The 21,279-nt window shown below is 35.4% G+C and overlaps 2 protein-coding genes across 3 annotated transcripts in view; one reads left to right on the top strand and one right to left on the bottom strand.

The window, feature by feature from the left end:
* LOC132701561 (sushi, von Willebrand factor type A, EGF and pentraxin domain-containing protein 1) overlaps positions 1 to 21,279 on the bottom strand; it is a 106,744-nt gene that overhangs the window by 6,781 nt on the left and 78,684 nt on the right. For both annotated transcript variants that reach the window (XM_060669604.1, XM_060669605.1), the window contains 4 exons: positions 21,050 to 21,223; positions 6,831 to 7,062; positions 5,004 to 5,235; positions 3,150 to 3,499 (listed from right to left, as the gene is read on the bottom strand). In XM_060669604.1, the coding sequence (XP_060525587.1) occupies positions 3,150 to 3,499; positions 5,004 to 5,235; positions 6,831 to 7,062; positions 21,050 to 21,223 (988 nt within the window). The remainder of the gene's footprint in view (positions 1 to 3,149; positions 3,500 to 5,003; positions 5,236 to 6,830; positions 7,063 to 21,049; positions 21,224 to 21,279) is intronic.
* LOC132700786 (uncharacterized) lies at positions 8,427 to 14,136 on the top strand. Its single transcript, XM_060668320.1, has 3 exons — positions 8,427 to 8,729; positions 9,675 to 12,143; positions 12,201 to 14,136. Exons 1-3 carry the CDS (start codon positions 8,427 to 8,429, stop codon positions 13,611 to 13,613), a joined length of 4,185 nt encoding a protein of 1,394 aa, XP_060524303.1. The 3' UTR covers positions 13,614 to 14,136.

Genomic DNA, 21,279 nt, shown 5'->3' with positions numbered 1-21,279 from the left:
CAGCAATTTTTGATCAGAATTTAAATTCCCAAGGCTACTTAGAGCTTTTAAATATTACTCATCCCTTTGTTGAAAAGCAACAACGAATTTGAATTTGGCAGCAGGATGGTACTCCTTATCACAGTACTAAAGAAATTAGCACCTATATAAATGCACACTATAGAGAATGGATTGGGGAGAATGGTGGTTACGCTTGGCCTCCAGGGAGCCCCGACTTAACTTCCCTAGATTTTTTTTATGGGGTACACTTAAACATTCAGTTTACAAACACAAACCGTCAACGGATATTTAAATGGTATTGAATCTGTTAGAAACCCTTTATACTACTTGTATTGACCATAGGGGAGGATCCATTGAACAACTGTTACAATAATTATCCTTTGTAAGGTATTAATTTTTGATTGATCCTTCGTTAATAAAATATTCGCCAACGTTATCGCGTATCCTTGGTCTTATTATGTATATTTTTAATCTTATTTTTGGCGTACCATGTATCAATATATATCGAAAAAAAAAATACGTTATTAGAGTCCTTTATCTACAACAAAACTTACTCAAGTGAAAGAATAAAGGCTTCCTCCGAATGACGAAACTGGCAGATATTTTACGTCTTGCAAACGTCACTTTTGGTATAAAAAATTAAAAATGTCTAAGATGGTTTGACTTAGGTATAGGACATTATACAAAAATTATGTCTAGAATTTTGTATAGAATTCAAAAATGAAGTAATATACTATGTGTCCCATTTAAAATAAGAAAGTTGATATTCTCCCACGAAAAATTAAACATCCTGTATATACAAAATTAAAATAAATTAAAGATTCATAATATCTCAATTAACTTTTGCATTTAACTTTCAGCTCCATCCCCTACAGTTTCAGAGATATTGGGGTCTCCCAAGATAAACGACCCACCCTATACATGAAGAGTAGTACCTGGAATATTTATCTCTATATTAAATTTATGTTCTTGATATTATGTTACACGAATATTCCCACGATGACATTTTCTGAATATTAATAATTGTCTTATAGTTAGTCACTGTATATTCCCTGAAGATAAAATTTTATCTAGGACTTCCGTTGTTTTCTCGAAGTCATTAAGCTGAAATCGGTGGCACACAACTTGGCGGTTGTAGAACCATTTTATGTAAAATACATTCTATCGCCAAAAGAGAAGACACTTTCATTATTTCTTTTATTATATCGGTAACAGGTTGTCGGGGCATCAGTGGACTTGTTTGCAACATTCGCTTTTGCGTTTTTTTTTCATTTACCTCGATACTATTGTATCATTAAAGCACACTATGAAAATTTCAGGCATTCATCTTTCTCCGTTTTGAAGTCATTTAAGTGAGTTAAGTTTAAGTAAGGCATTAGAAAGTGTCGACGGATTAGTGACGTCATTTCCTGCATTGCTATAAGGCGCGTTCTTTATATTCTATAAACATTGTTGATTGTGTGTATATGATTTTATTTGTAATATTCTTGTTTAAGTGTTTTGGTAATGTATATAATTGAATTAGGATTTAGAAAGGCAGATCCCTCAAATTTACCAGAAGTTAATATTGTAATGGTAATGGACTATTTTAATCAAAATTAAGACTTAAATGCAATATTTACAATATTAGTGCCTGTGTGATGTATTATAAAAGAGTCAAAGTTATGGATTTAAAACTCGTTAATTGTTATAATATATAATATATATGCATTCCCCGTAACCCGTGTTAGTGAAAATCTCCGATATTTTATTTCATTATTTTAGAGAGCCTTTAACCTTCAGTACAAAAAAATTTCAATATCTATCTTGAAATTTATGATGTTCATAGCTAAATAACTTTTCTATCCCAAAAAAACGAATTAGAATCCTCATAAAAATATATAATTTTTAGGTTAATTAGGTAACTTAGATTTAGTGAGTTCATCACTATTCAATATGAAAGACTTAAGTTAAAATGATCTTCACAACAGCGTGCACGCGTTTTGTTTGACAGAACAAATATCCCAATGTCAAACTTTCGGAATGCAAGGTACGCTTGCTTACAGTTTTTCTGGAACATTGCTCGGAATAGTGGGGCAATAAGATAGCACACGATACCCCGTTTTCACGAGGTCGAAGCTGTGGTGTATTTTATTTAAGGGCTTTAACATTTTACAAAAACTTTGAAATTTTGAACAGTATATCGCATTTAAGATTTAAGGATAATGTTTTAGCTGTTTAGCTATTTGAATAAATACAGATTTGAAATTTTGCACTGTCATAGAGGTTGATGGTCACATTTTTTAAGACATTCAAATGAGATTCATAATTCATAAATAAAGTCTGTTAGCAAAGAGTAATTATTAATATATGAACAACATTGTAACTCTGTGTTAAAGTACACATCAGGCCCAAATGGCGATTCCCTGAGTAAGCCTGAGATAAAGGAGGGCTACAGAATTACCATCTACCTTCTAGTTCGTCTCCCAAAACCCGAGTGAACTATTAATTTATTAATAACAGGGACTTTTTTATCAACTTTATTTTTTATCACTCCCCAAAAATAAAAATCGAGTGGTGTAATATCAGCTCACAGGAACTTTTGGTTTAACCATTGAAAAACAATCCTCGAACTGCACATTGCACATTTAGAGGAACATTTTCCATAGTATCCCATAAATCACCATCGAAAAAGTTAACAATATAACCAGTTGTTTTACGATTCATTAAAAAAAAGGACGTATTATTTGGTCTATCAAAATCCAACACAAGATGTTGACTTTCAGAGAATGTTGACCTTTACAATATGTAAATTTTGTTTTGAAATTTGGTATGTGGGGTTAGAATAATGTGCACAACGTCAAGGCTGCATTTATTTAGATAGCGAGAATATAGCGTCTCTTTGTGTTCTACTTTCGTTTTCCAAAATTTTAAAACCATGCCCCTTCTGTAATTGATTTAGATGCGGATTTCACATCGGGTGGAAATTTTGAGTTTAACATCACTCACTCCTCTTCTTTCTCACCAACACCACATTATGTTAACTCCCCCTACCCCCGTTAAAGGTATGGAGGCTATTTCAAAGAATACCGTGAAATTACAAAGTAATGGAAGCAAATTTAAAATTAGGAGCAACAACAAAAAATCACGCAAACTAATTCAAACCTTACCTTGCGCAAATCATCCAGATGAGTAAAACGATAAATATAATGAGGATGACTGACGCAGCGATCCCACCCGCGATGTAAGCGAATTCCGATTTTTCGCTGCAGTGTTTTCCGGTAAAACTTCCTATACACCTGCAAGATGGCGATCCTGAAACGTCCTTGATGCATATGCCCTCGTTTTCGCAGTATCCTTCGCAAACGTCGGTGCATGTTTTCCCCGTTCCGTTGAATCCGGGCTTGCACTCGCACTTGAACTCACTGGTTTCCGGGATCAGAAGACAGTAGGAGTTGGGATCGCAGTGCATCTCTTGGCCTTTCATTTCGCATGGGTTGGTGCACTCCGATTTACTTTTCTGAAATTAATATTGATTGATCCTATACCCGTTATACGCCAGTGACATTTCCGAATCAATGCGTGACACAATTCACCTTTTCAGATGACACGGCTGTACTGGCTGTGGTCAAAAATTATGAAGACGCAGGGAGAAATCTGTAAATATCTGCTAATCAAGTTAACGGCAAAGCAAAACTTTGGCTAATTAAATTGAACGAAACCAAATCCTTTCATATCAACTTCACGTGGTCAATATAATCCCTATTAGTATAAATAATTCACGAATACTATATAATATTTGGGTATTAAGAAGAATTAAGGATTAACCATACCATCCTGTTAATTTACAATAAACTCTTGCTGTATAAACAGATTCCTAAACCCGTATGGACGTATGGCATTCAGCGCTTCCAGAAAAAAATATTAAGCAGCATTGTCAACACTTCCTGGTACTTTAGGACCTCCATTGGGAGTTAGAAATGGAAACTGTTAGCCAAAATATTAAAAAATTCGTCAAGAGTCACGAACAGCGACTTCTCCATCACGTCAATCTTCAGGTCATCCAACTTCTCGACAACACGATACTGCTTAGGAGACTCAAGAGAACCAAACCACATGAGTTAAGAATCAGTGCAAAAGCACATTAAAGTGCTATTAGTATACACGTAAATAAGTGTCTAAGCATAGTGTTATTATTGGTGTTTAGTTTTAGAAATAACTTAATTTGGGAAAAAAATTATTGATCAATTATTGATCAGATCGAAATTATTAGAAAAAAAAGTTACTGATGATGTACAGTGCGCACTATTAAAAAAATAATTTGGTAACCGATAAACTGTCATGACTTGCCTGGCCTATCACAAACGAAAGGCCTTTTGCTAAAACAACGATGAAAGAACGTTTATTTATATATAATTTTCTAAGTTAAGGAAAAATTTACTTGCAGTTAAAAAACTTAATTTGGTTAACATATCTGTTATGTTTAAGCAATGTCAAACCTCAGGATCTAGAAAAAACGATTTTAATGCTGGAAAAGATGAATAAATTATATTATATGATATGTCTATATATTATTACCTTTTTCTATTTTATCAAAAAATGTTTTCCAGTGCATAATGGTACAATAGATACTATTTTGTTTTGGTTTGGTCAGCTTTATTTTAATAGATAGTAAAAAAATGTTTGAATAGAGCTTAGCTATAAAAGGCCATATGTTTCTATGGTGTATTTACTAGGCGGTTTTAAGAGAAAATCCACTTTAAATGTTTTATTATTATTAAATTATTCAATAGTGGTTACGATTCCCTGGAAATCTGAAAATATTTTCCGCGTTATTCGTTTAGTGATGAAGATTACTAACTAATGAACACCAGAAACTAAAGGAACGGCTCTTGAAAAAGTGCAACCACCAGCAACATCCATTTTAAGCCGTTTCGGTTTTATTAATTTTGAATATGTTACATAAATGTTGGTACTTAAAGAAACCTTATTATCTCGTATAAAAACATTTAAAATGAACTTACCGAAGCTGTAGTTTTGGTGCTTGTGTTCGGAGGACAAGGAATACATGTGGTTTGCTGAGATTCTGGTTGATAGAATCCTCTCTTACAGGGGACGCAGTTATTCAAAGAACCATTTAAGTACGTTCCCGCAGAACACACCGGTAGTGAACACTCCTCAACCGTTATAGCTCCAGCCTTGGGCGTGGTTCGGCCCAATGGGCATGATATGCAAGCTGCTTGCACGCCCTGTGTTCTGAAAATATGCAAATTAAGTTGAAACAAGAGAAACAAACCGCCGTAGATTTAATTGATAAACTGCCCTTTTATTATACATTTTGTTTCATACCTGAAGAAGAATAATAACATAAAACAATGACGTCACTATTTATAGCTTTGCGAATTACTGCGGCTTTTGCAATATCGTCGCTGCGTAAAAGTTGAGAGATTTTAAATACGTCTCGATTCGGCGAAATTTGTTTTTTCATATTGTCCGCGAAAAAGCTACACCAATGTATTTTTTATTAAGAATGCAACGACATACAAGACATACAAAACAACATTTTACCAAATCCATTCAAGGAAGCTGGAATCTATACAACGAAAATTCTTGAAACTCTTGTCTTTCAGACATTATAATAAGTATCCCCCAATTGATATAAGCAATACTTCGCTTCGCAATAGGCATAACGTAGACAATTTAAGTTCTCGCCGCGATTGTCACTTGGCGGTATTCTTGTTCAAAATTCTTCATAATCATTGAACTTTGGTGTTTCTAGGGTTACCTCAAGAGTAGATCAAACCTTTTACTTTTCTACGCCGCGTACAAATATTTTAAAATTTTCTCCTTTCCATAGAATGTGCGATCTATGCAACTCGGCAAGTTTTTTTTGCTGTCCTTTTGATTTTTTTTTAATTTGTTACTTATGTCCCTGTTCTATAGTTGAGTTTATCCTCTTGAACGGTGTATCTAAATAAATAAATAAATAAGCATGATAGAGTTGAGAAAATGTCTAGGTCTGATTTTCTATTTCAATGTTAAAACATATGTTAGGGTGTAATGAGTGAATTTAAATATCTAAGAAAATTACTAGGGATTTCTGACCATGAATCCAAGTAACAAAAATATCATCGACGTAGCGTTTCCATAGCTTTGGTTTTAGGTCGTAGGTGTCGAGAGCTTTCTTCCAAACGCTTCCATAAACATATTCGCTAAAACGGGTGATAGTGGAGCTATTCCCGACGTTTGTTCAAAAATTTTATCGTTATAAGAAAAATATGTTCCAGACAAGCATTTTTCAATTAAGGTGAGAAGGTTTGGTTCCAGATTTTCGAACTTTAATAACAGGATGATTGGCAAAACGTTAGCTAGTTCGAATCAACAAAAACCGACGCAGAAGGAATATAGAAGTTTTATAAAAAGTATTACAGTATTCTGTGGATGTTTCTTTAAAAAGCTGTAATGTTACATTTTACGGTATAGTAACTCCCTTGAAGCTGGACGTATGAATTTACATAAATAAAAAATAAGTAAAGGCCTTTTAAGGCAGTGACGTGTTTATTTTGCTCTTAAAATGCACATAAAGACAAGAACCAAAAACATATTCAAGGTAATTAATGGTTTTTGACAAAGATTGACAATTAAAAAAAAATGGTAAGGATGTTTTAAAAATAAAGTCATGAAGGCAACTATTTATCAAATGTTTTTTTTACACCCAAGTTTGCTACGAACTGCTAATAAGTGACATCAGCGCCAATCACAGTATTTCTTTAAAAGTGCACTTAAGTATTTTATATGTGCAAATTGGGACAACGCTTATTTAAATGACGCATACAAGACGCCCTTTTTACCTGTAAGTTCCCCGTGGGCAAGGCTCGCATCTGCCATCCAATGCTAGTTGCATTCCGTTTCCGCACTCGTCCCTGCATTCTTTGATGGAAACCGCCTCTGTCGTCCTCGTCGTTTTACCCAGTCCGCAAATCTCGCACGAGAAAGATCCCTCGTTTGGCTGGTAAAAGCCGTGACCGCAACTTCTGCAGAGGCCAGCTTCATGATCGTAGTACTTCCCAGCAGGACAGCGTTCTAGAATAATACCAGAAATGAATCACACCTAATCATGAATGAATCTGCGAGTAATGAATCATGCTTAACGGAAACAAAAAAAAAAGCCCGGTAGAGGTACATCAGCGTGCCAGAAGAATAATGAGCTCAAAGCGGAGTTGCCGTTCCCACAAAAAAAAAAGAATAGACACAACCATCGGCGACAGAAGACTGCAAGTACAAATGAAACTAAAAGGTCCCTCCATGGTAATTATTGTTGCCTATTTACAATGAAGATGCTGATGTAGCATAAAATTATTATTCCCAATTGACAAAGTAATTAGAAAATATAGGAAACTGCGAGAAAATAGTTTTACTAAAAGACTTAAATGCAAGAACAGAGTGAAAAGTTAATGATGGCATATTGTGACCTAATATTGTGAGAACACGACAACTGATAAGGATGAAACACTAATAGAATTTTGTCCGCCAAATGACCTAAAAATCTTAAACATTCACAAATATACGTGCATTAGACTAAGCCTATGCCATGTGTTCAGTTTTGGTTATTTATTTTGTATATTGACACTAAATATTAATTCATTACCTGGGTTTTCTATATATTGATTTCTTTATGATTCGGGGTTAATCGAATACATTTATCAATTTTTATTTTAATTTAATTTTTTATATACTTTATGGTAAAAAACGCGTGTCATTTCACCGCGATAATATGAGCCCTCGGGTTTTGTTTGGCCGAATTACCGCGCATAGTTTTCGCGTGTTTGCGATTAGTAACCCCCACTACATTGCTGCAATGGACATGGTGTGGAGAAAGAAAATCCGAGAGGCCTCGGGGGTCTTACACTAGAGTGCACATAAGGTAGGCCGTTTATTTTATAATTCGAGGGTTTATCCGTAGTTTTGTTTTGTTTGTGATCAAATTTTAAATCAAGAATTTATTTCGATGAACTTGTATACTATTATTCCACACGCGGCTTCTAAAAGGAAGTCTAGGAAACATTGAGTCTCTTACATATGGTCTTCGAGCCCGGATTTTTAAAGAATCAGTAATTCAAAAATAAAATTATTTTGTCTTTTCTAAATTCATTTTCTAATACTAAATTGGTAAAAATAATTTTGATTTCATTCACTATAAAGGCGTTTAAATAAGACGACCTTGAATAAATTTGACGAAGTATCGGAAAACAGGTAAAGAATTTAAATCGTTTAGAGTTTTTTGCGGTCTTGATTTTGTGTACGATATTTTGATTGTTTTTTGTTATCAATTGTGGTTTTGGTGGATTTTACGAGGTTGTTCGCATATTTTAATATAATTGAATTTAATTTCTTCTTTCTTGCCATTTTTTTATGATATAGAAAATTTCTAAAAATATTTTTAAACCATGGCAGATTCAAAAGTAAATAGAAGAAGCGTTTTTATACAAAGATTGAAAGAAATCTACGATTTAGCTACTGCTGCTACACAGAACCCAGCTAAAATTAATGATTTTAAAATACGATATTCGGCGTTAGAATCAACATATAATGAGTTTGATAGGTTGCATTTGGACATAATTTCTGATAAAAGAGTAACGGATGTAATGCTTGAGCAGCAGGAGCTAATTCGAGCGGAAGTTGATGATCAATACTTTTCAATTAAAAGCATTTATAGTGAACTTTGTATAAAATCTGAAATATCCATGATGGTACCACCTTCGCCACCAGGCCAGAGCCATAATTTGCCGCCTTACCTAAATTTTAATCTTGCCCGTTTAGATATACCTGTTTTCTCAGGCAATTTAAAACAGTGACCGACATTTTTTGATTTATACAGGAGTTCGGTGCATAATATGAACTTTTCCGCTTCACAAAAATTTCAATTACTGCTTACTCTCGTAACCGGAGAACCGCTCAGTTTATTGAGAAATATTCCTATAACTGATGACAATTACGCAGTAGCCTACGATACTTTAATAAAAAGATACGACAATAAACGGCTTTTATCGACTCATTACTTCAATGAAATAATGAACATTTCCAAAATTTCAAATCCATCGAATCAAGCACTGCGTAATGTTGTTGATAAGTTTTGTGAAAATGTGGAGGCATTAAAATTATTGAACTTTCCTACTGCGGAATGGGATTTTTTGCTTTTTAATTTACTCTTAATGAAAATCGATTCTGATACCTTACAGCGATTTGAAATGGAGCACGCAAAATTTGATATACCCACTTTTGCGCAGTTGAAATTATTTCTGAATAACAGGTGTAAGGTTTTAGATACGTTGACCTATACTCAGGAAGAAAATAAATCAAAAAATGCCGGAACCATTTATAATAGTAAGTCTTTTGCCAGTAACCGTCAACATAAGTCAGGTTCTAGGAATAATGGTGATCACTCCAAAGCATTTTTTACTAATACTCCTTCTAATAACGTTCCTACATTGAATTGTGGTATCTGTAGGACCCAGCATTCCATTATAAACTGCTCCGTCTTTTTAAGTAAGACTCCTCATGAGCGCTATTTACTAGTTAAACGCAACCGTTTGTGTGTGAATTGTTTGAGTTCGTTTCACAAATTTTCGAAATGCAGTTCTAATAAGACCTGTTCTTCTTGTACGAAACGCCATCATTCTTTACTACATTTCTAGTCGGCACATGGTAATGAACGTAGTCCACCTAATGACGATGTTTTGCCCAGTGCTAATGACTCTTCCGTAGATCAACCACATTGTGGCACCACTTCCATAAATTCTAATAGTGCATTTACGCTCCTTGCGACTGCAAAAGTGGATTTTCTGGACAGCCAAGGTTATTCCCACACAGTTAGAGTACTACTGGACAGTGGAAGCCAAGGCAATTTTATATCCGAAAGATGCTTTAAGAAATTACGACTTTCCCGCTCTCGTTTGAACATTCCAATTAATGGGTTAGGTAATATGACATCTGTATCGTCGAATGGTGTTACTTGTTGTACGGTCCGCCCGGTGGGTAAGAACACACCTTCTTTTCCCATAGAATGTATCGTTTTACCGCAGATTTGCTCCTACATGCCTTCTGTATCTTTCAGTCGCGAGAACTGGTCACATATGGAGAATTTAGTCGTTTCTGATGACACCTACAATACTCCTGGACCTATAGATGCTCTCATCGGGTGCGAGTTATTCCCTTTAATTTTGTTGCCTGAGAAGGTGTGCGGTAAAGAGTTGGAACCTGTCGCATTCAATACATTATTTGGCTGGGTAGTGATGGGTAAAATTGATCGTATAAAAAGCAAGTCCTCATATTCCTGTTGCACACTATTGGAAGAAAACCGGGATATTAATAAAACTCTTCAAATGTTTTGGGAAATGGAGGAAGTTCCAAGTAGCAAGTCTTCATTAACCCTTGACGATCCCGCTGAAATTTCTTTTAACGAGACTCATTCTCGAACTCCTGAAGGACGTTTTATCGTTACTCTACCGTTTTCCAGTGGTGAGCCATTATTTTCTGACTCACGCTCCATAGCCCTAAAAAGGTTTTATAGCTTAGAGCGCCGTCTTCTTAAGGATCCTCCATTATTTGAGATATATTCCAAATTTATGAAGGAATACTTAGAGCTGGATCATATGGAACCCGTGTCTGCTCCTGTCTCTGACGTTGCCCAGCGCCACTTCTACATCCCTCACCATGGGGTTACTAATTCAAATAGTACGACTACTGCATTGCGCGTAGTCTTTGACGCATCTTGCAGTCCGCGGGATCGATCGTTGAATGACACTTTGTTGATTGGTCCCAAACTACAAAATGAAATTGTAAGTATTCTGTTAAGTTTTCGAAGGTTTCCTGTAGCATTTACTGCCGATATCACAATGATGTATCGACAAATACTTGTTAATGACAGCCACCAAGACTACCAACGTATTTTATGGAGATTCTCCCCTCGAGAACCTGTTCAAGATTTTCGCCTAAAAACCGTAACCTACGGATTAAATTCAGCTCCTTTCCTTGCTCTGAGATGTCTTTTACAATTAGCCACCGAGGGTAGAGATAGATTTCCTAGGGCCGCAGCAATTTTAGCGTCCCAAGTGTATGTTGATGATATATGTGTATCTTGTAAATCTTTAGAGGATGCTGTGGATATCAAACAACAACTTATTGCTCTATTGGATGAGGGTTGTTTTTTCCTTAGAAAATGGTCTAGCAATTGTGTTGACTTCTTAGCTACTATACCTTCAGATATTCTACAGAAACCTCTCGCACTTGACACTAAATCCGATCCTTACTTGAAGGTTTTGGGTCTCAGATGGTCTCCAGAGAAGGATATCTTCTCATACGACATACAATTTCTCAACTCGACATGTACTAAGAGATCTATACTTTCTGAAATTTCCAGAATTTTTGATCCAATTGGATTACTTTGTCCCATAACTCTATTAGTTAAGCAGCTAATGCAATCTTTATGGGCGAGAGGTATCGACTGGGACAGTGAAGTGCCCGCAGATATTGCCCAAAGGTGGACCGACTACAAAAATGAATTGCCAAGTCTGTCAGCATTAGAAATACCCCGTTATTGTTTTATTTCAAAGTATGTTAGTTTAGAATTCCATGCTTTTGGGGATGCTTCAGAGCTAGGTTATGGAAGTTGTATCTATTCTCGCCTCGTGTCTCCAGATGGCCAAATTTCTACTTATCTCCTCTATGCTAAGAGTAAAGTATCTCCATTGAAGAGATTGAGTCTTCCTAAATTGGAATTAAGTGCTGCATTAATGGCTTCCAAATTGCTTAAATATGCCTTAAATGTCTACAACATTCCCGACGTACAAAATATTTATGCTTGGTCTGACTCGACTATAGTCCTAGGTTGGATAAGGTCACCGCCCTGTCGTTGGCGCACTTTCGTCTCAAACAGGGTGAGTCAGATTCAAGACAATGTAGCACCTGAACGTTGGTTTCACATCAAATCAGAAGACAATCCAGCTGACCTTGCGAGTCGCCCTGTCCTTCCGTCTGATTTAGTTGACTGTCCCTTATGGTGGGCGGGACCAGCTTGGTTGTCGCGTCCCTCCGAAGAGTGGCCCAAACACGAACTTGGTGAATTGGACGAACCACTACCAGAAGAAAGAGCGACCATTCTCACGGTAATAAAAGGCTATAATCCTGTTGGTGATATTTTGAATAGGTATTCATGCTTACAGAAAATACTTCGCCTTATTACTTATTGGCGTCGTTTTCTTGGCATTCGTTTTAAAGTGGTTTCAGTGGTTAAAAAGGGTCCTTTCACGGAGTACGAGTTATTTCAGAGTCTTCTCCGCATTGTGAAGCAAGTACAAGCAGAAGCCTTTTATGAAGACATTTCCAATCTTTCGAACAAGAGTGTTTGTTCCAAGCCGTTAAGAAAGCTTGCTCCTTTCATCGATGAACAAGGACTTCTCAGGGTAGGCGGACGCCTTACTCACTCTCAACTTGATTACGATCAGAAGCATCCCGTTTTGCTTCCCAACAAACATAGGTTGACTGATCTTATAATAGAGGATTTTCATAAAAGATACCTTCACTGTGGACAGCAGGCCTTGCGCTATTTTATATCTCAACGGTTTTGGATTTTGGGTGCTAAAGGAGCTATAAAACGTATTGTCCATAAGTGTTTCCGCTGCTTTCGAACACATCCTCAGGTAATAGAACCAAAAATGGGCGATTTGCCTAGTTTCCGCATTACCCAAGCCAAGCCCTTTCAATGTACTTCTTTGGATTTCGGTGGCCCTTTTCAGATACTGATGTCAAGACATAGAGGTTGCCGTACTCAAAAGGCTTATCTATCTCTCTTTGTGTGTTGTTCTACAAAGTGCCTGCATTTGGAACTGGTATCAGACCTATCCACTTCTGCCTTTCTTGCGTCATTGCGTCGCTTCATCAGTCGACGTGGTAGATGCTCCAAACTGCACAGTGATAACGGTACCAACTACGTTGGTGCAGCTCGATACTTAGCAGATTGCATGGCTAAAGCAGCCGCTGAGGAATTAATCGAGTGGCAATTTTTCCCTCCTTCAGCGCCTCACTTTGGTGGGTTACACGAAGCTGGCATTAAAAGCTTCAAAACCCACATTACTAAAATCATAGGGGAACAATTACTTACCTATGAAGAATTTTACACAGTTCTCACTCAAGTTGAGGCCGTACTCAACTCTAGACCACTTTGCGCTATGAGTAGTGATCCCAACGATCTATCCAGTTTAACACCAGGTCATTTTCTCTCCTTAGCTCCTTTATCAGCTATTCCCGATCACGACCTCACTTGTGTTCCTATGAATAGACTTGATTGGTGGCAGTTACTGACCAAAATGCATCAATCATTTTGGAAAAGATGGCATATGGAATATCTTCATTCTTTACAACAGAGAGCTAAATGGGATAAAGATACTACTCTTATCACGCCGGGTACTCTAGTTGTACTGAAGGAGGATAATTTACCTCCCCTCCAGTGGAGACTGGGATGGATTGATTCCATTCACCCTGGTGCTGACGGTGTTCCACGAGTAGTCACTGTCAGAACCCAAAACGGTTTAATCAAACGACCGGTTATTAAGGTATGTCCTCTGCCGGCCAATTAATCACAATTGATAAACTTTAATATTAGCATATTTTGTTTATTTTCTTTTTTTTGTTGTTTTTTGAAATACCGTTGTATTTGGTGGGCGGTATGTTCAGTTTTGGTTATTTATTTTGTATATTGACACTAAATATTAATTCATTACCTGGGTTTTCTATATATTGATTTCTTTATGATTCGGGGTTAATCGAATACATTTATCAATTTTTATTTTAATTTAATTTTTTATATACTTTATGGTAAAAAACGCGTGTCATTTCACCGCGATAATATGAGCCCTCGGGTTTTGTTTGGCCGAATTACCGCGCATAGTTTTCGCGTGTTTGCGATTAGTAACCCCCACTACATTGCTGCAATGGACATGGTGTGGAGAAAGAAAATCCGAGAGGCCTCGGGGGTCTTACACTAGAGTGCACATAAGGTAGGCCGTTTATTTTATAATTCGAGGGTTTATCCGTAGTTTTGTTTTGTTTGTGATCAAATTTTAAATTAAGAATTTATTTCGATGAACTTGTATACTATTATTCCACACGCAGCTTCTAAAAGGAAGTCTAGGAAACATTGAGTCTCTTACACCATGCATAAGAGGCGTAGAGTGCTAATGGCTAAAATACTATTTAGGTTTATCTGAGGCACAAAGATCGAACCCCACACGGAGATACAGAATTCGAGAGTCATTTAATACAACTTACAAAGTCTTGACCATGACTCTATTCGTTTTCTGTATCAACTAAAGCTAGCAGCACCACTAGCCGTCATTAATACGGCGTGATACGTACGAAACTTGCACAAAAAAAAAGGGAAATAAAATTGTCGAACGACACATTGTAGGAAAAAGTAAAATACTAAGAGGGTTCTAAAAGGTTAAATTCAAAATCTGACAGCGGATTACAGGAATGCGGGAAAAATGGAAGAATACATAACAAGTACTGCTCAAGGCTAAAAACGAAGCCCGGCAGAAAACTAGCGAGAAAATAGAAAAGGGTATGGGTAACATACGAGAAAATAAGGCCTGAAGAGTGTTAAAATCCATGACGACACAAAATATGAGACACAAAAGAATGAGAGAAAGTCACACTCACGCCAATCAAAAAGGAAATCAGTAGAGACTACAAACTATCGTGGTTTAGTGTCATGATATCTATGGCGAGAAGCTTCGGTCGTATCTTAATATTACGCTATTCAAATTCAACTACGCTATATGACGTCGTCTTCTGACATCAGTGCTACGTCAAAATCCATGTTATCAAAATGGAATTTTTCGAAAGTATACGCAACGAAAATTATATCTCAGTAACGGTAGATCCCAGGGGGCCCCCTATTGGTACAGAAATGATCAGCATCGAAAAAAAAATTTTTAAAATTTTTGTCCGTCCGTTCTCCGTTTCTCTGTAGACTGGGCATTAAACTGCGATAACGTTCGAACGGTTCGACTTACGGCATTAAGATTTGGCTCCTTTTAAAAAGTCTGCAAGACACAGAAGTCAATAGAAAATGGTTCCGTTCAATTCACGGCGTGCATCTTTTTTTCGGTTTAAGACTGTTTTTTGGAAATTGCTGTGAAACATGATAAGTTTCCGAAATTTGAAGCAATCGAATTGAAATTTTACACACATATGGAGCTGGCGGGTCGGGAAATATTTTAAAAAATTTAAAAACCGCATTTTCAGGGTGTCGAAAAAAAATTTATTACTCCAAAACTCTAACCAAAACTCTGTACAAGATCGAACAAAAATCTTGAACCAAAAGAAGTGTAAGATCCGGAACAAAAACCTTGATGTTGATTTTTTTTTAAATGTACAGGGTGCGTTGGTAATTTGCAAAAAATTGACAATTGGACTCCCTTAATAAACTATAACTAGAAAGCTGTCATTCAGGTGTCAGTTTCTTTTACAAGGCCCATATAACCCATATAGACAGCTAAAACTTTTGTATCTAAGGTTTTTACGGTATTCTGTGTAATATTAAGAAACGTAATAAATGCTTCAAGTTTGCAGCTACCAACTTCAGATTTGGCAGAGAGGTAGAAGTCGCGACCCACACCTAAATTCGAAAAGTTTGGCGTTATCAAAACCGCAAAGTTATTTTTTTTAATTTTGAATTTTTTTTTGGGTTATTTTGGTTTCCAGAAAAAAAAATTCTCCAAAACTATTTTCCTGATCGGCAAAATTCTTTAACCCACAGAAGCAAGAGATCTAGTACTATAACTTTTATTTCCAGAATTTTTTCGATTATATATAGGGTTTTTTAATTATGGATAAAAATCTAAAAGACCCTGAAAGTTGTTCTTTCCCAGTATGTTGTGTTCAAAAAATAAAAAGGATACTGAAAATTGCCGTTTTCGTGGGTAAATTATTAGCCATAAATGAAAAACTATAAAACATGGGATAATTTGGTTTTTCTACTCCCGTCTGTAAAATACCTAATTACCCATCGATATAGCGTGCGCGAAGCGTCACTTTACCACATCAGTTTCGTTTCCCACGAATCCGAGCCATTTCGGACATTTCTGGGATTTTACCGCACGGCACGGATTTTGGAGCAATCGGATGTTTTCGGAGATATTTCCCACGCTTTGAATTTTGACTTTTATCAATTCTGACGGTCATGTCAGTGAATGTATTTGTGTTGTTTTACGAAAATGTACCCAAAAACTCAAAAAAAAATCACTCGTTTATTAAAAACTCGTGAGTCAAATGCCGTTTACCGCACTTGTTGCATAATATACTATTAAGCAGTATCGTAAATTGTGGAGAGAGAGAGATTTCAGGGTTCGTCTATCACACAAGGTGCGCAAGATACTTGGAAAAATCTAATCGTAAATCGCTATCATGTATACAAATTTTTATAATTATCAAAGATTGCCGTGACTTTGAAGTTCGGAGATACGTGAAATACGCTTTATTCAGGGTGCATGCACAATTAAGTTACATCGATTTTGCGAAAGTTGCAGAGGTCCATCTTATTGTGAATTTACGAACACACGGATGTATTAAACTAAAATAACTTTAGTAATAATGAATACACTGATTTTTAAATTAACACTCTCTCTCACGTTAGGTTAGGTTCAATTCAACAACGTTTCCTCTTCACCTTTTACAGTCGATAAAAGACAAGTAATCACAACACTCCTCCTCGATTTGAAGTTTTACAAAAATGTTTGGATAAATGAAAATCGTGATTACAAGACTAAACATTTGCAGTGTTATACAATATTACACTTATCTCTAAATTTTACAAATAAATCCTTGCTTAAAGGTTTTGTTAACATGTCTGCTAAATTTTCCTCAGTTGGTACATATTCAACAGATATTTTCTTGTGTAATACTAAATCTTTTAAATAATGATTCTTTATATCTATGTGTTTAGCCCTTTTTGAATTCTCATTACTTTTTGACAATAATATTGAACTTCTGTTATCACAAAAAAGCAGTGTGGGAATATTAAGCTTAAAATCATTTAACACCCTTTAAGATTCATTAGGTCCTGAGCACAAGCAGCCGCTGCAACAAATTCCGCTTCGGAGGTAGAAAGAGCAACGCATCCCTGTTTCTTTGAAAACCAGCATACAGGGTTGTTACCAAGTACAATTAAGCAACCACTTACACTCTTCCCATCATGTTTGTCTGATGCCCAATCTGAATCTGAAAAAGCTTTTAATTTTACTCTGTGATTACTTGATTCATTTTTCACAAAAGTTAATCCTTTAAATTTAGTAGTATTTAAATAACGTAATATTCTTTTTCCTGCGTTCCAAGTATCATTTGTTGGCTTGTCCCGAAATCTATTTAAATATGAAACAGAAAATGTTATATCAGGTCTGGTAGTTGTTGACAAGTACATCAGTCCTCTGATCAATTGCCTGTAAGGAACATTCACTATCTCACTATTTTCATTATATTGAAATCCTTTTTCCATAGGTGTAGATTTTCCACTACATCCTTTCATGTTAAAATTTTCAAATAGTTTTTCAATAAATTATGTTTGCTTTATTTCTAGTTTACCTTGATCTTCCTTTCTGTTTATTGTCATCACTAAGAAATTCTTGACTTCTCCCATATCTTTTGCTTGAAAATGTTTCTTTAGTAAAAATATTGTTTCTTCAATGTTTTCATTCTTTCCCACTACTAACATGTCGTCTACATATAATAATATCCAGTTATTTTTACCACAGTACAAGCAGCAATCATGTCTTGATCTCTGAAAATTGTTTTCAACAGCAAAATTATTAAAAGTTTCATTCCAAACTTTTGGAGACTCTTTGAGACCATATAAAGCTCGATTTAATCTTAAAACTGTTGATTCTGTTTGAAGACCCTTAGGTGGATATACATAAACCTCAGTGTCTAATTTTCCATTTAAGAAAGCTGTAGGAATATCTAACTGTTTTATTTTCCAATCTTTCTGTAATGCTATGGAAAATAAAACTCTTATTGTTGCCATACGTGCTACGGAGCGTAAACTGGTTCAAAAAAATGCTTCTCCTTAATTTGGAAACCTCTAGCCCCTATTTTAGCCTTGTTTTATGCCATCTTCTTTTGTTCGAAATACCCATTTTGTCTGTATGGGTGTTTTACCATCTGGTAATTTCACTTTAGTCCAGGTTTGCATTTTTTCATGCGAGTGTAATTCCTTTTTTATAGCTTCCTTCCATTCAATTGTTTTTATCGCCTCATCGTAATTCTTTGGATCATTCTGTGATGTTAGCAAACAATATGCTGAGTAAATTTCATACTCACTAAGATGTTTTGGTGTGTTTATCTTTCTTCCATGTCTTGATGTCTCAGTTTTTGTTACATTTCTGTCTTTATCATTTAAACTTTCTGACTCTATTCCATCATTATCATCTTCTGATTCATTTATTCTACCTACTTCATTTTCGTCTGTTTCTGTCCCTTTATTGTAATTTTCTCCATCTCTTATTATTATTTTCTTCATCGCTATTTTTTTGTCTTTGACTTCTTCTATTAACTGATTGTAATTTGTCTGAGTTTCATCAAATGTAACGTCTCTTGAATATGTAATCTCATTTTACTCAAAATCCCAAAGCCTGTATCCATTTAAACCATATCCAGTCATGATGCACAATTCTGCACGTTTCTCTAATTTATTCGCTTTTGGTAAAACAACTGACCATGCCTTACTCCCGAAAACTCTTAATTTTGATAAATTGTTATTTTGATACCATCTTGTCGAGGGAGGAACACCACCATTTGCTTTTGTGGGTGACCGATTCAACTCGTATGCTGAACATAAGATTGCCTCTCCCCATAACTCTTTGGGTAAATTTGTTTCAGCAAATTTAGTTCTTACTTTATTTAACAAAGTTCGGTTCATACGCTCAGACTTACCGTTCTGTTGCGGGCTATATGGCAGCATATACTCAATCTCAATACTGCAATACTGCAATACTGTTTGAAATAATTTGAAGAAAATTCACCACCATTATCACATCTTATTTTTTGTGTTTTTTGATCCTGTTGTGTTTTTATTACCTTAATAAAATCAATAACGTTTTGAGCAGCCTCATCTTTAGATTTTAACAATTTGACTACCAAAAAATGTGAATAGTCATCAAGTAAAACCTGAAAGTACCTATGACCTTCTAAAGATGGAGTTGCCACTGGCCCTGCAATATCTGTATGAATAAGTTGACCAATCTGAGTAGTTTTTCTAGTACATTGATTAAATGTTTTTCTAGTACTTTTACTTTCCACACAATTACTACAAATTTCATCACTATAAGGTAAACTTAACTGTTTTAGACCATAACGATTTAAATGTCCTAGTCTCTTATGCCAAATATTTCCTGCATTATCATTTATTACTTTATAGCAATTTTCAGTTTTTAAATTTATAACAATCAAAAATAAATTATTAAAACTTTCACAATAAAATGTAACATTGTTATGTATTATTTTGGCATGTTTTCTACCTGTTTTATCAGTTTCAAATATTATTTTAAAATCTTTTCTTAATAATTTTGACTCAGAAATTAAGTTATGCGACATACCATTAACTATTAGAGCTTCTAATTTTATTTCTTTACCTTGGCAAATATCACTCAGTGTTCCCTTTTTCTCTGCAACCAACGTCTCCCCACTCTTGGCCGTACCTATTTTTATTTCTGTCTTTAAATCTTGTATATCTGTCATATAGTATTGCAGTTCACTTGTCACTAAATGTTTAGTAGCTCCAGAGTCCAAAACAAAACTGTTTATGTTGTGATTCAAGCTCATACTATTTTATGCAATAAATGCGACTTGTTTATCACTTTCCTTTACTTCGTTTGCCTGCTCACTTGTTTTTGCATTCGCACTATACCTACGATTACCTCGACGTGAACCTCTGTAATTTGTAGCAAATCTACCTCTATCTCTGTGCCTATTCTCTAAACACTCAAAAAATTTGTGACCTTGTTTGCCACATTTATAACACACATATTGGCTTGCTTTCAATGTAACTTCATTATCATTTCTACTATTATTCCCATTTTTAGATTTAATTTTTAATTGTTCATCCAACAATCTCGATTTGACAAAATCCATTGTTACATCTGGGTTTAATGTTTCAATCGCCGTTATTACAGGGTCATAGTCCTCATTAAGAGACAAAAGTAAGTGGCACACCTTATCCGATTCTTTGATTTTAGACCCAATACTTTCTAATTCTCTTATTACAGAGTCAAATTTCAAAAAATGATCCTCTAATTTTTCGTTCCTTTTACATTTTATTGTTAGCAACTTCTTCTTTAAAGTCAACTTCGAAAATGCACTTTTCCTCTGAAATACATCTCCTAATGCTTTTAACATATGTTTCGCTGTAGTTGAATCTTTAATTATATCAAGGTGTTTGTCACTTACACAATGCACTATGATTGATTTTGCCTTTGCATCCCTTATTTTAAAATTTGTCTTCTCTTTTTCCTCAGCAAAATTTGATACTTCTTTCTGCAACGTATCTTCAATCTGTTTTATCCTCCGGAAATGCTTTAACTCTAAACCTCCAGTTATTATAATTCTGTGCATTTAATTGTGGAAATACCACCGGCGACGAATTCATTGTGCCTTTACAAGTTTAATACACGTGTTAAAAAAAAAAACTTTTTCAAATTTTTCTCGATCTACCTTCCGCCAGCCAACGTCTTGCGTGGTTCTGGCCCATAACCTATTGTGAATTTACGAACACACGGATGTATTAAACTAAAATAACTTTAGTAATAATGAATACACTGATTTTTAAATTAACACTCTCTCTCATGTTTGGTTAGGTTCAATTTAACAACGTTTCCTCTTCACCTTTTATAGTGGATAAAAGACAAGTAATTACAACACATCTAGGACAAAAAACCGCGAAAGCGGCTTTTTTAAAAATATAAAGTAACAATTTTTCGAAAGCAATCTTGTTAGGAATATCGTTTCCATCGCCCATAATTACCTTTGCAATCAGCAGCACTCCTAGCCCCAATTCCAACAGTAACTCCCGACCGTCCAGCGATTACTGGACACTGAATACATTGCAACTGGCCAGATTCGCTTTGGTAAAAGCCTTGTGGGCAGGGCAAGCACGTTTTCGAAGTTGTGTTGTAAAAACTGCCGACAGCGCATGGCACTGAAATATTAGATCAACAACAATACAACAATTTTAAGCACTCAAATGAGGAGGAA

This window comes from Cylas formicarius, unplaced genomic scaffold (assembly GCF_029955315.1).
Source record: "Cylas formicarius isolate icCylForm1 unplaced genomic scaffold, icCylForm1.1 PGA_scaffold_4__25_contigs__length_36172078, whole genome shotgun sequence".
In the NCBI taxonomy this organism is placed as follows: Eukaryota; Metazoa; Arthropoda; class Insecta; order Coleoptera; family Brentidae; genus Cylas; species Cylas formicarius.
The sequence above is the reverse complement of the archived record's forward strand: the minus strand, read 5'-3'. Positions and strand labels throughout refer to the sequence as shown.

What these genes read in the sequence shown, in the direction of transcription:
- LOC132700786 (XM_060668320.1), top strand. Translation starts at nt 8,427, where the DNA reads ATGGCAGATTCAAAAGTAAATAGAAGAAGCGTTTTTATACAAAGATTG. An exon ending in AATCTGAAATATCCATGATG is followed by an intron (nt 8,730 to 9,674) that starts GTACCACCTTCG and finishes CTACATTTCTAG; the next exon opens with TCGGCACATGGTAATGAACG. An exon ending in AAAGAGCGACCATTCTCACG is followed by an intron (nt 12,144 to 12,200) that starts GTAATAAAAGGC and finishes TCATGCTTACAG; the next exon opens with AAAATACTTCGCCTTATTAC.